Raw genomic sequence first — 16,848 nt, 5'->3', positions numbered from 1 at the left:
CTTGTTGAGAATTTTATGATTTTCACACATAAGGAATCGTCGATTTTCTTCCGATCTACTTCGTTCAAACTGATCAAAACCCTTGGGTTTTTTGCCGGCAGTTTCAGTGTTTTTGTTGTTTTTAAAACGACAAATTGTCGGTTGTCGTAGGTTTTAATAGGTAAGAACTGTCTATTATCGTCCACTTAAAAATGTAAGAAGCGTCCATTATGGTACATTTTGCAGTTTTGCAGTTATTGGGGGGGGGGCTCATATACCTTATATGAGCACTGAGACATGCCACTATAATGGTAAAGACCCAAAAAGGCGGGGACCAAGGCGGGGACCAGTTGTAATGTTTTCATCCAAGTCGTGGGGGAGAATAAGAACTCCAATTGGCTCGGGTTGGACTCCAAAGGCAACGATTTCGAGGCGGGTAAAGTTGGATATTACCCCAAAATGTTGCCCAGTAACTTGGGCAAGCTGAAGAAACTCTATCTGAATTTAAAAGGACCCTGTGGTTTTGCACCCGACTGGTATCTTGAGAAAATAGTTGTGGATTACAATGACGGAAACGGCAAAAGCAAGATTGAGTTTCCAATTGATAAATGGATCAATGTCGCACGCATATATGAGCTACAGAGTAGTTGAAATATAAATTTGTAACCAAGTAACTTAGTAATTCGGATTTTTGGAGCCCATCTTTCAATCGCGGGTATAAATTAAGCTAAATTTGAGGGTCCTTAAAGCACCCCATCTTAGTGGGCGAGCGTATAGCCCATCCGCCTGATATAAACATAATGGGGGCTATAATTTCCTAGGATGAGTGATGATTGTAACTAAGTACGGGTCTTTCCCATTATAGCCCCCCAGCTTAGTGGTCAGATAACTATATCCCCCCAATCTTTGTAATTTTTCCATAATGGGGGGCCATATTTTCGTGGGGGGGCTATAATGGGAAAGAGAAAGACCCCTAAGTACCTGTTCCCAATTTAATATCTCAATATTCACTCTTTTTAGGCCCCCAATATAGCCCGCCATCCCCCCATGAAATTATTGGCCCCCACTTTGGTATATTTACCATAATTGGGGGCGGGGCTATAGGTTATCTGACCACTAAACAGGGGGGGGGGGTTATTATCGGAAAGACCCCTAATTTTTATACTAAAAACGCCCATTAAATTGGGGGTTGGGGGAGGAGGAGGAGGAGGAGGAGGAGGAGGAGGAGGAGGAGGAGGAGGAGGAGGAGGAGGAGGAGGAGGAGGAGGAGGAGGAGGAGGAGGAGGAGGAGGAGGAGGAGGAGGAGGAGGAGGAGGAGGAGGAGGAGGAGGAGGAGGAGGAGGAGGAGGAGGAGGAGGAGGAGGAGGAGGAGGAGGAGGAGGAGGAGGAGGAGGAGGAGGAGGAGGAGGAGGAGGAGGAGGAGGAGGAGGAGGAGGAGGAGGAGGAGGAGGAGGAGGAGGAGGAGGAGGAGGAGGAGGAGGAGGAGGAGGAGGAGGAGGAGGAGGAGGAGGAGGAGGAGGAGGAGGAGGAGGAGGAGGAGGAGGAGGAGGAGGAGGAGGAGGAGGAGGAGGAGGAGGAGGAGGAGGAGGAGGAGGAGGAGGAGGAGGAGGAGGAGGAGGAGGAGGAGGAGGAGGAGGAGGAGGAGGAGGAGGAGGAGGAGGAGGAGGAGGAGGAGGAGGAGGAGGAGGAGGAGGAGGAGGAGGAGGAGGAGGAGGAGGAGGAGGAGGAGGAGGAGGAGGAGGATGTTACAGAATAGATCCAGCTTACTTCTTACAATATGTATTCCTATGCGCGCCCTTATCATTAAAAGATGTTCAAATGGATGATTCCGCATAAATCAACTATGTTTTTGGAGATTGTGACTTTTATTTCCAGATTTGCGGTAAATTGCATTAAAAAAGGTTCAATTGTTTATAGCAAACCATTTTTCATTTATCAGCTCAAAACTTATTGTCTCAAGTTCGAGTGTACATTGTGAATCAAACCAAGCAGTTTGTTTACAAAATGGGGCTCTTTTATACAATTAAAGTGAACGCGGCAACTTTTTTTGCTACATGGGTTTGTTTGGCTGCAATTACTGCGTCGTATCACCGGCGTGGCGATAAACTGGAAAATGTGTTCGAAGTGTACACAGGAGATAAAGAAAAGGCCAGTCTTTCCCATTATAATTCCGCACGGAATCATAGCCCTTGTTGAGAATTTTATGATTTTCACACATAAGGAATCGTCGATTTTCTTCCGATCTACTTCGTTCAAACTGATCAAAACCCTTGGGTTTTTTGCCGGCAGTTTCAGTGTTTTTGTTGTTTTTAAAACGACAAATAGTCGGTTGTCGTAGGTTTTAAAAGGTAAGAACTGTCTATTATCGTCCACTTAAAAATGTAAGAAGCGTCCATTATGGTACATTTTGCAGTTATTGGGGGGGGGGCTCATATACCTTATATGAGCACTGAGACATGCCACTATAATGGTAAAGACCCAAAAAGGCGGGGACCAGTTGTAATGTTTTCATCCAAGTCGTGGGGGAGAATAAGAACTCCAATTGGCTCGGGTTGGACTCCAAAGGCAACGATTTCGAGGCGGGTAAAGTTGGATATTACCCCAAAATGTTGCCCAGTAACTTGGGCAAGCTGAAGAAACTCTATCTGAATTTAAAAGGACCCTGTGGTTTTGCACCCGACTGGTATCTTGAGAAAATAGTTGTGGATTACAATGACGGAAATGGCAAAAGCAAGATCGAGTTTCCAGTTGATAAATGGATCAAGGTTGGACCCATATATGAGCTACACAGTAATTGAATTATAAATTTGTAATCATTCATTGTAACTTCGAATTCAGATTTTTGGAGCCCATCTTTCAATCGCGGATAAAAACTAAGCTAAATTTGAGTCCTTAAAGCACCCCATCTTAGTGGGCGAGCGTATAGCCCCTCTGCATGATGTAAACAACATAATGAGGGCTATAACTTCCTGGGGTGAGGGCTATTATGGAAAAAACGCGAGAACAACTACCTCCCGCCCGTAAGCTATTGATTTGTTTTTCACTGAAGTTTGTGTTTTGAGTGAGGTGATGAGCGTTTCAGAAACAATTATGCGGTTTGCATGATAACCTGATGATAGAACTAGCGAGTGTTAACACAAACATCAATATTAAGATGTAAACACTCAAAGTGGTAGATGGGGAGGCGATTGGGTGTGGTTCCGTTAAAAGCCGGTTCCGTTATTTTTTTTGAGCGCCACGTTTAGTTGTGCAATCACTAAATTTAACATACCCAGATTCAAATGCACGACATACACCGGGTAAAACACGACCTTTTGACTCAGTCTAGAAGAAACGGTTATTTGACTCTGCTTGAAATCACTGAGCACTTCTGGTGTTTATCGAGAACCGCGAAGCAGTTCGAGATATTAAGTCAAAATTTTGAAGTGACTTCTGCAGAGTCACTTAACCATGCTCAAAACACTCACGTGCCCATTTTAAAATGACGAAAGTCAAGGGAAGTCAACTTCTGGCTAAGTAGTAGCTTCTGGAATTTTAACTTCTGGCACTGCAGACTTTCGGCATTTTAAAATGTGCACGTGAGTGTTTTAAGCTAATCTACTGTCTGGATAAACCTTCTCAGGGCTCAGTCACGAGTATGTGCTCAGACTATTCGGAGCCGGGGCAAGAGACTGGATAGCCTGATCATAGTTCAGTATACAGTCGGAAGTCTGAAGTCTGAGCTGTTTTGGGTAGTCTGTACAGAACACCTTCAGGAGCTTATATACAGTCTGAACAGAACCAATAGATCCAACAGGGAAAACATCTAGTCATCCCAAAAAGTAGTGATAACCAACCGTTGAAGGGACTACTTCTTCAACAACACAGTCCAATTCTTTTTTATAAGCAAACAAGAGCACGCAAAAATTTAGGAGTATCTGGCATTGTTGTGAAAAAAGATTTAAAAAAGGATTGTCAATTGCAAACTTTCTTACGAAGTTTTTCGAACTCTGAGTTCATCGTCAGGTTATAAACAATACAAAATGCTAAAATGAAAAGCCAGAAGATAAAATGCAAATCAATAAAATCAATCATTCGAGGAAATTTAAAACGAATTTTGTCATATCTACAATCGTATCTACAAAATTTTTACATCTGAGTAAATATACATTTTCGATTTGATGTAGCAGATGCATATCAACATGTTTTTTATTAAAAAACCTACATAAATTACCTTAAACTTACTTTGGTTTGTTCAATTGTAAAGTTGAAATTTTTGTTTCATAACGTGTCTTTCTTTCAAGTTTGAATTTTATCTCCAAACCATCAAATTAAGCTTTCAGTGTCAATTCTCGTGTTCGGTATTCGTCGCGCGCGCGTGTTGATGGCTGGTTTCAATGTTCTTATATAGAGCGCCTCTAGTGCCATTAACTTAGATGGTTGCCACAATGGTCACCACTGGAAAGCTGTTTGGTCACCGCTGCACTCAATTGCATTTATTCCCATCGGTGAGTCCGCTTTGGCATGCTCTGCAACCCTTTTGGTAATATGTCGGCATGTCTGCCCTACATAGATGGATTTGCATCCATTACAAGTGAGTTCATAAACCACGTGGGTTTTGAGGTTTTTATCAAAGCTAGACTTAAGACTTGGTAAACAGCTCTTAAGTTTGCGAGTGGTAAAAATTGTCTGTACAGGATCAATTTTGTTCAGCTTTTAAACAAATTCATTAGAGATGTTGCCTCTGTACTGTAATGCGAATTGTTGTTTCTGCTGTTTTACGACTACACCTTCGTTATATCTTTTTATTTGTTCTTTCATTAGCAGCTGGTTAATTGCATCCTTGACAATATTACCTACCCACCTACCCAATGCCTAGGATATCGATTACGTTCCCAAATTTCTTCATTTTTGGTCAATACGTCATGGAACGCTTCCCAATTGCTAGTGGCTCGGAACAGGCGGTTTATTGTTCCCTGTATTATGCTTTTCATCTGGGGGTGAAGAAAGTTGTTGCTTCTCAAGAAGTAGTCTTTCTGCTGATGCACTTGAATGACTAAGAAAAAGTAAACGTCTATTTTTCTGAAAAACTTTTCCGTTTGAGTCCTCAGTATGTTTTGCAACCCCAATTACATAGCACGTGCTATTTCATTAAAAAATAAGCAATTATAACAATTTCATCTTGGGGTGCAAATAATTTGCACCCAATAAGCTTGGCAGCACAAACGGAAAAGACCAAAAGAATCTACTTCCCTTGACATCGAAGTTTTCCTTCAAATATTATGCTGAACTAACAAAATAGTATTTTGGTATATTCATGATGTTTCAGACTGAATAATTTAACAGCAATACTTGCTTCGAGTCTTTTCCATCAGTTAGAACTCCACCACTAACCGCTTAAAAATTAAAACATTCACATGCACATTTTTAAATGACGAAAGTCCGCAACGCCAGAAGTCAGAATGCCAGGAGTCGCTGCTTAGCCAGGAGTTGAATTTCGTTGACTTTCATCATTATAAAACGTGCGCGTTTCGATTTTTAAGCATGGTTAAGTGACTCTGCAGAAGTCACTTTGAAATTCTGACTTATTATCTCGTAGCGCTTCGCGGCTCTCGAAACGCCAGAAGTTATCAGTGACTTCAAGTAGAGTCACTTAACCATTACTTAATGGTATTGTCCTTCATAAAACGTGGAGCTTTAAAAAAGGTATATTGTCGGCCAAAACAATGACTCATATTTTTATGCGCTATCAAGATCTCGCTCAGGTTGCAGTCCAAGTCGTAATCCCAGTTCATATTTTTAGCAGATTGCACTTTTGAGTTTGCTTTTCTTGTCTGAAGCTTTATTACCGAGAAGGGGGCCGTACCAGGCTCCAAAAATTTTACAGTCGTGGCACACCGTTTTTCGCAGGACAGCAGGACAGCACCCATTTTGCTTTTTGTCAACTTCCCGTTGCACATTAAAGTCATTTCAATCAAAAACATAAGAGCTTCTGGCAGAAATTCCTCAGCACTTGGCTCAATCGTTACCTTGTTAATGATAATAATAATAATGGTTCTAACAATGACAGCGGAACAGCATTAGGCCTACAGTATCCTGTTCTCAGCTGCCCCTTTTCTTACTATTCCCTACATTTAAGACTGATCTTTGGCTCTTTTTTGGTGACTACAGCCACTTTTTTGCGTCTGAAACTTTCACGTGGTACTTTCACGAAAATTTTTAGTGGTCATTCCGATCAATTGTAAGGTTTTAATTCTTCCTTCTGATCGTATATTTTTTCATTGTGTCTTCTATACGCCATTTTGATATTCAATAAGCCTAAACCTTAGTCTTCAAAACTTTTCATTCTACATTCAATTCCTATTAATCTGCACAAAATAGTGCAAGGGTCTTGGGAAGTATTCACTCAGCGTTCTGCTAGAACGGACGGATAACTTTCCAAGCTTTCAAAGAGTAGAAAAAATAAACGTAGATCGAGTAGATCAACTACATCAAAAAATTAAAAGACAGTGACAAGACGATATTTCTCATGGGTACGAATTTTTGTAGATTCTACTTTTACAGCTTTTTCACAATGTCATGGGAATATTATTTTCTGAGAGAAAATCTAACATGCGAAAAATAGAATTTGGATGTTTGAATTGAGAAACATCAGATCTCGACTAACTTCTTCCCTAAAGGCCACTTAAGATTGCAAATTACAATTAGTTTGTTGGTTTTGTTCTTCTGCAGTGCAACACATTAAATTATACTACTGGAAAGGAGAATTTTCGGCCTGTTAAGTGGATTGGAGCATCGGAATAGAACCATTTTTTTGCTTTTCAAACTTTAATTCCGATTCGTTTACTTCAAATTTGTAATAATTGCAAAATATGTAAATATAAAATTTTTCCGCAAAGAAAAATTGGAAAGCTTGTGTCCAACGCATAATGAAACTAAAGAGCGCGAGCTAACAATTTCACTGCAAAAAATGGCGAGTTGATAAGTATTCCTTAAAAACAAAAATAGAGTCCTAAAAGTATGATTTACGGGAAAAACTGCAAAAGTACTGCAATATAATTACGAAACCGTACAGCTCCAAACGATGTGACTCAGTTTTTATGGGAATAAATTTTAACCCGCATTTTTTTTTCTGTTTTTGATCGTTCATTTCTTAAAGGTTCTGTTTTTGTGTGATTTGTCGGGTTGGCAGCATTTAAATTTTAGTCGAAATCTTTGTACTCTTAGATTGCTTCAAAAAGTTACTGAATATTAGTAATAGTAATAATAATAAATTTTTCATTTTTTGTTATCAAGTGATGCAAGAGAAGTTTATTTATGGTGTACGAAATAGTTAGATCATCACTTGATCCGTTTTCAGTTGCCTCACAAGGTATAGAATATCCAAGAACTGTTTGATTAGGATGTTTGAATGAAGTTTTCTTTTAGAGAAAACACATATGTCGATTCTCAACAAGCAAAGTATGTGGCGCTACTTTTACGCGCTACCAGACAAATCTATTCCCCGTAGAATCCTGTCAGGTGTAGGAAAGTATAAAACAGACAGCACCATATGATCCGGCATGGTTATCAAATTTACCATTCAAGTGAAACCCAGCCTGCACTTTTTTGATAATTCTCTAAATAATAATAATATAATAATAATAATAATAATAATAATAATAATAATAATAATAATAATAATAATAATAATAATAATAATAATAATAATAATAATAATAATAATAATAATAATAATAATAATAATAATAATAATAATAATAATAATAATAATAATAATAATAATAATAATAATAATAATAATAATAATAATAATAACAATTATAATAATAATAATAATACTAATAATAATAATAATAATAATAATAATAATAATAATAACAATATTAATAATAATAATAATAATAATAATAATAATAATAATAAAAATATTAATAATAATAATAATAATAATAATAATAATAATAAAAATAATAATAATAATAATAATAATAATAATAATAATAAATTGTTTTCGGAACAGACAAACAGAAAAAAGTATATATTTTTACACTTTTTGTATACACACTTACTGAACCGAGAGAACACCAAAAGGCAGTGTTGCCTTGTCATGTGGTGCCTCATGAAGCAGAAAATTTAGCGTCTTGATTTATTTCAATCATTTGTTCGGAAAAACGTGAAGAGGAAGAAACTCAGTAGAAACCTTCTCACAAATCAGCACTGCCTAATATAAAGTTATCACGGAACCGATGAGCAAAATTTTTTCAACCTATTACAGACAATTTTGCTATTTCTTCAATGAAACGAGGTTGAAATTTTAGTATTTTTACCAACAGTTTTCTGGCTCTTGTTGAAGTGATCTTAATTATAACTGGTCCTTCACACAAAAATTTTAAGGGTTTTGCAAATATTTTCTGTGTCTTAATTTTAATTTTGTTTAATTCGTTCATTCGCAAAAAGCATTTTTTGTACTGTGCTCATTTAACTCCCTTATTTTTCAATAACTAATTTCAATAGCTCATATAAATGTAACTCCTCTATGTTATAAATTTTTGCTGCAATTCTGAAGTTTTCAATTGACTCAAATTTACGTTTCCCATATATAGTTCTCACTAGATGTTTGATTTTGTTATTAAGTTTCTTGATGTCACACTTTGCAGCTGTACCATAGATTAAAACTCCATACTGTAAGATTGGTTGCACATAAGATTTTTGCGCAAAATTTAGTTGATTTTCGTGTAAGACAGTTCTCGGCTTATAGAATGTAGCACAAAAAACATTCATTTTATGAATCAAACACTGAATGTGATCTTTATAATTTAGTTTTTCGTCAATCAGGATTCCAAGACACCTCACCGATTTTTTGTTTTCAATGTGATTTCTCTCAAATGCTTTCAAAGGATATTTAATTGCTTTTTTTTCCACCCTTTTCTGAAAACTGAATAAAAAAGTCTTATCGAAGTTCAAAGTTAATTTATTTTTGTCCAACCAATCAATTGTTTGTTTCATGCCTAAGACAAGCTGACTAAGATCTGATTGACTGAGTTGTATCAAAGCTGTGTCATCGGCGTAAAGGGCCATTGTTAGGTTCGCTGTAGCATCCGGAAGATCGTTTACATACAAGATAAACAGTAATTGAGCCTTGAGGTACACCTCTTCTTAAAGTAAAAATGAGGATTCAGTATCTCCGCAACGTATTTTTCGTTGTCTTTTTGTTAGATAGCTTTTTAGTAAGGTATTGATATGTCCAGGGAATCCCATTCTCCGCAACTTTTCAACGAGAATTGAATGATCTATGGTGCCCAGTTTTGATCGAAAACCAAACTGATTGTTGAGCAGTTGATTTGTATGTTTGAGAAAACTGGTCATTCTTATGTAGAAAATCTTTTCAAAGACTTTCGATATGGCAGGTAATAAAGAAATGGGTCTGTAATTATTAGCTTCAAAAACATTTCCAGACTTAAAAAATGGGACAACAACTGCCCTCTTCAAGCATTCCGGGAATGTTTCTGCTTTCAGTGCTTTAATAATGAGAAATGTCAGTGTGTCTAGAATCACGAAAAGTAAAGACTGTATTACGAAAATACTTATCTCAAAACAGTCACTTGTGTATTTTGTTATTAGGGACATTACAATTTTTTCAACCTCATCGTTAGTAACATTTGGAAGATACATTGAGCAGCGCACTTGCGGAATTTTGTCAGGATTCCAATAGCCATTAAATTTTTTGTTCATTTTCTCTGCGACAGAAGTAAAAAACTGATTAAACTCCTGGCATTGCTGGACAGTCAAATTTGGCTTTGATCCAAATTCTTTCCCTGTTAGAAGATTAATTGTTTCGAAAAAAGATTTATTATTTGACTTGTTTAGGCAGCAATTAGTGTTTGAAAATGTTATTGTTTCTTTTTGTCGACAATTTTTCTTAGCCGCCTTTTTACAGCGCAATAACGCTCCCAATTTTCCAGTGAACTCTCAATTTTGTATTTTTTATACGAAAGATGTTTTTTGTTTTCAACCCAATCATTTTCAAACATCAGATCTCGACTAAAGGCCACTTAAGATAGCAAAATACAATTAGTTTGTTGGTTTTGTTCTTCTGCAGTGCAACACATTAAATTATACTACTGGAAAGGAAAATTTTCGGCCTGTTAAGTGGATTGCAGCATCAGAAAAGAACCATTTTTTTTGCTTTTCAAACTTTAATTCCGATTCGTTTACATCAAATTTGTAATAATTGCAATATATGTAAATATAAAATTTTTCCGCAAAGAAAAATTGGAAAGCTTGTACCCAACGCATAATCAAACTAAAGAGCGCGAGCTAACAATTTCACTGCAAAAAATGGCGAGTTGATATGTATTCCTTAAAAACAAAATTAGAGTCCTAAAAGTATGATTTACGGGAAAAACTGCAAAAGTACTGCAATTTAATTAGGACATCTTACAGCACCAAACGATATGACTCAGTTTTTTATTGGAATAAATTTTATGCGGCATTTTTTTTCTGTTTTTGATCATTCAATTCTTAAAAGTTCTGTTTTTGTGTGATTTGTCGAGTTGGCAGCATTTAAATTTTAGTCGAAATCTTTGTACTCTTGGATTGCTTCAAAAAGTTACTGAATATTAGTAATAGCAATAATAATAAATTTTTCATTTTTTGTTATCAAGTGATGCAAGAGAAGTTTATTTATGGTGTACGAAATAGTTAGATCATCACTTGATCAGTTTTCAGTTGCCTCACAAGGTATAGAACATCCAAGAACTGTTTGATTAGGATGTTTGAATAAAGTTTTCTTTTAGAGAAAACACATATGTCGATTCTCAACAAGCAAAGTATGTGGAGCTACTTTTACGCGACTCCAAAGACAAATCTATTCCCCGTAGAATCCTGTCAGGTGTAGGAAAGTATGAAACAGACAGCACCATATGATCCGGCATGGTTATCAAATTTACCATTCAAGTGAAACCCAGCCTGCATTTTTTTGATAATTCTCTAAATAATAATAATAATAATAATAATAATAATAATAATAATAATAATAATAATAATAATAATAATAATAATAATAATAATAATAATAATAATAATAATAATAATAATAATAATAATAATAATAATAATAATAATAATAATAATAATAATAATAATAATAATACCAATAATAATAATAATAATAATAATAATAATAATAATAATAATAATAATAATAATAATAATTAATAATAATAATAATAATAATAATAATAATAATAATAATAATAATAATAATAATAATAATAATAATAATAATAATAATAATAATAATAATAATAAGAATAATAAAAATAATAATAATAATAATAATAATATTAATAATAATAATAATAAAAATAATAATAAAAATAATAATAATAATAATAATAATATATTGTTTTCGGAACAGACAAACAAAAAAAAGTATATTTTTTATACACACTTACTGAACCGAGAGAACACCAAAAGGCAGTGTTGCCTTGTCATGTGGTGCCTCATGAAGCAGAAAATTTAGCGTCTTGATTTATTTCAATCATTTGTTCGGAAAAACGTGAAGAGGAAGAAACTCAGTAGAAACCTTCTAACAAATCAGCACTGCCTAATATAAAGTTATCACGGAACCAATGAGCAAAATCTTTTCAACCTATTACAGACAATTTTGCTATTTCTTCAATGAAACGAGGTTGAAATTTTAGTATTTTTACCAACAGTTTTCTGGCTCTTGTTGAAGTGATCTTAATTATAACTGGTCCTTCACACAAAAATTTTAAGTGTTTTGCAAATGTTCTCTGGGTCTTAATTTTAATTTTGTTTAATTCGTTCATTCGCAAAAAGCTTTTTTTGTACTGTGCTCATTTAACTCCCTTATTTTTTAATAACTAATTTCAATAGCTCATATAAATGTAACTCTTCTATGTTATAATTTTTTGCTGCAATTCTGAAGTTTTCAATTGACTCAAATTTACGTTTCCCATATATAGTTCTCACTAGATGTTTGATTTTGTTATTAAGTTTCTTGATGTCACACTTTGCAGCTGTACCATAGATTAAAACTCCATACTGTAAGATTGGTTGCACATAAGTTTATTTGCGCAAAATTTAGTTGATTTTTGTGTAAGACAGTTATCGGCTTATAGAATGTAGCACAAAAAACATCCATTTTATGAATCAAACACTGAATGTGATCTTTATAATTTAGTTTTTCGTCAATCAGGATTCCAAGACACCTCACCAATTTTTTGTTTTCAATGTGATTTCTCTCAAATGCTCTCAAATGATATTTAATTGCTTTTGTTTCCACCCTTTTCTGAAAACTGAATAAAAAAGTCTTATCGAAGTTCAAAGTTAATTTATTTTTGTCCAACCAATCAATTGTTTGTTTCATGCCTAAGACAAACTGACTAAGATCTGATTGACTGAGTTGTATCAAAGCTGTGTCATCGGCGTAAAGGGCCATTGTTAGGTTCGCTGTAGCCTCCGGAAGATCGTTTACATACAGGATAAACAGTAATTGAGCCTTGAGGTACACCTCTTCTTAAAGTAAAAATGAGGATTCAGTATCTCCGCAACGTATTTTTTGTTGTCTTTTTGTTAGATAGCTTTTTAGTAAGGTATTGATAGGTCCAGGGAATCCCATTCTCCGCAACTTTTCTACGAGAATTGAATGATCTATTGTGCCCAGTTTTGATCGAAAACCAAACTGATTGTTGTGCAGTTGATTTGTATGTTTGAGAAAACTGGTCATTCTTATGTAGAAAATCTCTTCAAAGACTTTCGATATGGCAGGTAATAAAGAAATGGGTCTGTAATTATTAGCTTCAGAAACATTTCCAGACTTAAAAAATGGGACAACAACTGCCCTCTTCAAGCATTCCCGGAATGTTTCTGCTTTCAGTGCTTTAATAATGAGAAATGTCAGTGTGTCTAGAATCCCGAAAAGTAAAGACTGTATTACGAAAATACTTATCTCAAAACAGTCACTTGTGTATTTTGTTATTAGAGACATTACAATTTTTTCAACCTCATCGTTAGTAACATTTGGAAGATACATTGAGCAGCGCACTTGCGGAATTTTGTCAGGATTCCAATAGCCATTAAATTTTTTGTTCATTTTCTCTGCGACAGAAGTAAAAAACTGATTAAACTCCTGGCATTGCTGGACAGTCAAATTTGGCTTTGATCCAAATTCTTTCCCTGTTAGAAGATTAAATGTTTCGAAAAAAGATTTATTATTTGACTTGCTTTAGGCAGCAATTAGTGTTTGAAAAGGTTATTGTTTCTTTTTGTCGACAATTTTTCTTAGCCGCCTTTTTACAGCGCAATAACGCTCCCAATTTTCCAGTGAACTCTCAATTTTGTATTTTTCATACGAAAGCTGTTTTTTGTTTTCGATTTGGTTGTCAACCCAATTTTTGTTTTGTCCTGGTGTTTTAATTTTTTCTGGAATAAATTTTTTCACTATTTCCTGTACTTTCATGTTAAACTGTTCAGAGCATGAGTGTATATCCTTCGTTTCAAATAGTTTTTTGGACTTTTGCAGCTCAATAAGCGTCAGAAAATTCAGTTTTTCTTTCGATTCGCGGTTCTTCAGCAAATTCCATTTTCGATAACGGGTATTTCTCCTATCTTCCTGTAATCCGATTGCAACTCTCGGTACCGTTAGAGTATAATGATGTATTGATCACATCAGGGAATCCAGCAGAAAAACTAGTCTTCAAAATAGTCTCAGTTGTTTTGGTTTGCAATTTTTGAACTCAAATAAACCAACGAGAGAAACTGAGCAGAATAGTTCAGTTATTGATGTCTCTAAAATTTCTACTTGGAATTGTTTATTAGAGGAGACGACATCAATGACTGAACTATTCTGCTCAGTTTCTCTCGTTGGTTTATTTGAGTTCAAAAATTGCAAACCAAAACAACTGAGACTATTTTGAAGACTAGTTTTTCTGCTCGATTCCCTGATGTGATCAATGTTAACGTCACCCCATAGAATATTTATGTCATCTGGTTGTAAGTAGATATGACTAAGATGGTTTTCAAGCGCAATCAATGAATCGTTTACAGGAGCATCAGGTTTCATGTAAACAGCCGTTACATAGATAGCAACGGCTCCAGAGTTCTTGGCTGTTGAAATTTGTATATTGTTATTTTGTGTTTTTTTGTGAAGTTCTATCACTACTCCTTTCTCTGAGATAATAGCCTTACCACCCCTTTTTGTTGACGGTTGCATGTTAATGGTTCATTATATCCGTCAATTTTGAACAGGTGATTCGTATGATTGTCCGATAACCATGTTTCAGTCAAGCAAAGAAAAGATGGCTGCGAATTCAACGATTTTATTTGAATCTGCAGCTCAACAATCTTTGTTCTTAGAGACCTTATGTTTTGAAGAAGTAGACTATGTGTTGAAGACATCGTTGTTCGTTAAAGAGAACGTAGTGATCGTTTTCCCCCATTTTAATTTTTATATATTTTTTTCTGTTGTATCCGTTATTGTGAATCTAATTGGTAATTACAGTGTCGTCATCTGCGTACAAGAAGAGCGGATATCGCTCAACTTGACAGAAAACCCACCACTCACTTTTCAGAAAGTTCAGTGCGGATGTCGCAGTTGAATTGTCTGAAAATGATAAGAAAAAAACTTGAATTAAAGTTGGACAATGCGGATGTCGCAAAACCAAGGAGTAATATTTTTTTTGTAATATCCTCAGGCAGCAAGAGAAGCGGATATCGCTATTCTTGTTGCCTTTAGAAAAAAAAAAGAAAACAAAACAAAATAAAAAAGGTACGATGAAAATCGTCTAATAAATTCATTTAACTAGTCAATTCGCGAAACAGTTTCCAGTAAGAAGCTCTTATTTTGAAAGAAGACCAATCATTTTCTGCTTTGCACCTTATTTTAAGTAAGTTATTTTATCGCATACACAAAACGAAACAAAATGTGTTTGAATTGGTCTCAACAAATAAATACACAGTCATGATTTCGTATTTGGTTCACTGTTCTTGTTTAATGTTGGTTGACTAGTTTCATGTCGGGAGATTAAATTGATTTCCCATCGTTGTCTTTTTCCAGTTTGCGTTTATTACTGGCATCTTTACGTTTGATAGCGTTTGGAACATTAGAAAGATCGCTCGTATAGTTGATACGATGATAACCGATCGTGCTGTTAGCCTTTGATACCAGAACAGAAACTTTGCAGTTGTTTGTTGAAGTTATGAAACCTTGTTTGTTAGCTTCATTTTTCATTTCAGCATCAACTTTTGGCAAGTGCTCATGAATATAAATGTTTCGACCACTTATCTCGTTTTTTCTTTTCTTTAATAATTTGCGTGACTTGTAGACATTGCTCTTATCGTCAAAGTAAAAGAATTTGATGATAACTGATGGCAATACATAATCATTTCCAGTCGCAGGGAGTATATGGCAAGCTTTTGTTCTCGTTTCATGTAGTCTTATCCCGAGATATTTTTCAAAGAATCAGAGAGAAGTACGTTTTCGCTGCGTTGCGCATCATTGGTGGGTTACAAATGTCCAACTTGTCTTTTTTACTGTATTGCTCTTGGGCACGAATTCCGTCTTGCAAATTTTTTTGCTCAATTTAAAGTTTTTCTATCCTCGTTTTATAGCGAAAATTTTTGCCCATTAATTCATCTAGTTGCCTTTGTAATTCATTAACCTGTTCTTGCAACGAAGTTTTTCCCGCAATTGCATCTCTTTTAGTTGATCCACGTTCGTGTTAGCTTCCATTTTTGAGTTGTTTCTTTTTCAACAGTAGAAAACGAATAAAAGGTTAAAAAAATAATAAAAAAATCTGTTTTTGTATGATTTGGATTTTTCGTTTACTCAGCTGTTGCTTTTGTGATTCTGGTGTACTCACAAGCACTACCAAATCGTTCTCCTCAAAACATAAATCCTCCTTGCACTTGCTCGTTGACAATAAGGATAATACTAACAAGAAGGAATAACTCAAAAAAAATGTACGTAATCAATTATTACAAATTTTAACTTTTTAGAAATGACTCTGTATAAATCTGTAACTTTCTCCGACTTCAATACTAGTATGCTTTTTATTGGCCCTCGGTTTTGATCTGCGGATTAGAATAATTACTTGGAAATCGTAACAACTATAGAAATTTTTTTCAATTTGAGCTATGCTCTTTTTCAGTTATTTCGGTAATTTCTCTTTCGCACGAAGCTATAGAGATTTCAAAGAAAAAGAAGCGACCGTTCTCAAGGTCTTCTTATAAATTGCTCTAAAATAGATGTTTTCTCAACTTTTCCGTAGACTAATACTCCGCCACTCTGTCACAAGTAAAGTTTTTCTCAGGTAAAAAAAATTTTTTTGATATGTATTTTTTTTCAACTGTTTGGGAACTTAGGTAATGTTATCATTAGAGTTGTGCTTAATTCAATTTTTTACCAACAACTTTAGCTTGAAAAGCATATGTTTTTTTAAAAATCAGCGCACTAGTAAACGTAAAAAAAAACAAATGAACTTCATTACGGTTAAAAATGATAGAATATGCAATAAAGACGTTTGATTGCACTCATTGATCCAACTGCAATCACAAATCACACACAAAATTAATTGTAAATGTACTCCAAAAGAGTCTCAAGATATTTAAATTCAGTAGTTTGATAATTCTGGCAAAATTGAAAGACTCAGTGATGAAGTGCTCTGAAATGTATTTAACAGAAAAATTGTTTCCTAAAAATTTATCAAAAAAGTGTTATTCCGAAAAAATGAACTGATATGAAAATGTCACCGAAATTTTTGCTATAGGTAAGAGTAAGGAAATAACGAAATAATTTCATTAATAAATGCTGATTGTTTACAAAGTTGTTGTTTGCATAAGAATGAACAAGTACATTAGTTT

The 16,848-nt window shown here is 34.8% G+C and overlaps 2 protein-coding genes across 3 annotated transcripts in view; one reads left to right on the top strand and one right to left on the bottom strand.

Moving 5' to 3' along the window:
• Nucleotides 1-1,870: 1,870 nt before the first annotated feature.
• LOC142338308 (hydroperoxide isomerase ALOXE3-like) lies at nucleotides 1,871-2,831 on the top strand. Of its 2 annotated transcripts, none has more exons than XM_075387995.1 (2): nucleotides 1,871-2,127; nucleotides 2,466-2,831. In XM_075387995.1, the coding sequence occupies exons 1-2, from the start codon at nucleotides 1,984-1,986 to the stop codon at nucleotides 2,775-2,777; spliced, it is 456 nt and encodes a 151-aa protein (XP_075244110.1). In that variant the 5' UTR covers nucleotides 1,871-1,983; the 3' UTR covers nucleotides 2,778-2,831. The 2 variants fall into 2 exon arrangements, with proteins under 2 accessions (XP_075244110.1, XP_075244111.1); XM_075387996.1 differs by having other exon boundaries at nucleotides 2,456-2,831.
• Nucleotides 2,832-3,608: 777 nt separating this feature from the next.
• LOC142338016 (uncharacterized) overlaps nucleotides 3,609-16,848 on the bottom strand; it is a 55,072-nt gene continuing 41,832 nt past the window's right edge. The window contains exon 6 of the mRNA XM_075387649.1: nucleotides 3,609-3,749. Coding sequence (XP_075243764.1) covers nucleotides 3,609-3,749 — 141 coding nt within the window. The remainder of the gene's footprint in view (nucleotides 3,750-16,848) is intronic.

This window comes from Convolutriloba macropyga, chromosome 4, assembly GCF_964194025.1.
Source record: "Convolutriloba macropyga chromosome 4, txConMacr16.3, whole genome shotgun sequence".
NCBI classification, from domain to species: Eukaryota; Metazoa; Xenacoelomorpha; order Acoela; family Convolutidae; genus Convolutriloba; species Convolutriloba macropyga.
The sequence above is the reverse complement of the archived record's forward strand: the minus strand, read 5'-3'. Positions and strand labels throughout refer to the sequence as shown.

Bases quoted from the DNA above. Each gene is read 5' to 3' on its own strand.
- LOC142338308 (XM_075387995.1), top strand. From the start codon at position 1,984: ATGGGGCTCTTTTATACAATTAAAGTGAACGCGGCAACTTTTTTTGCT. The intron at 2,128-2,465 runs GCCAGTCTTTCC...AGACCCAAAAAG, and splicing joins ACACAGGAGATAAAGAAAAG to GCGGGGACCAGTTGTAATGT.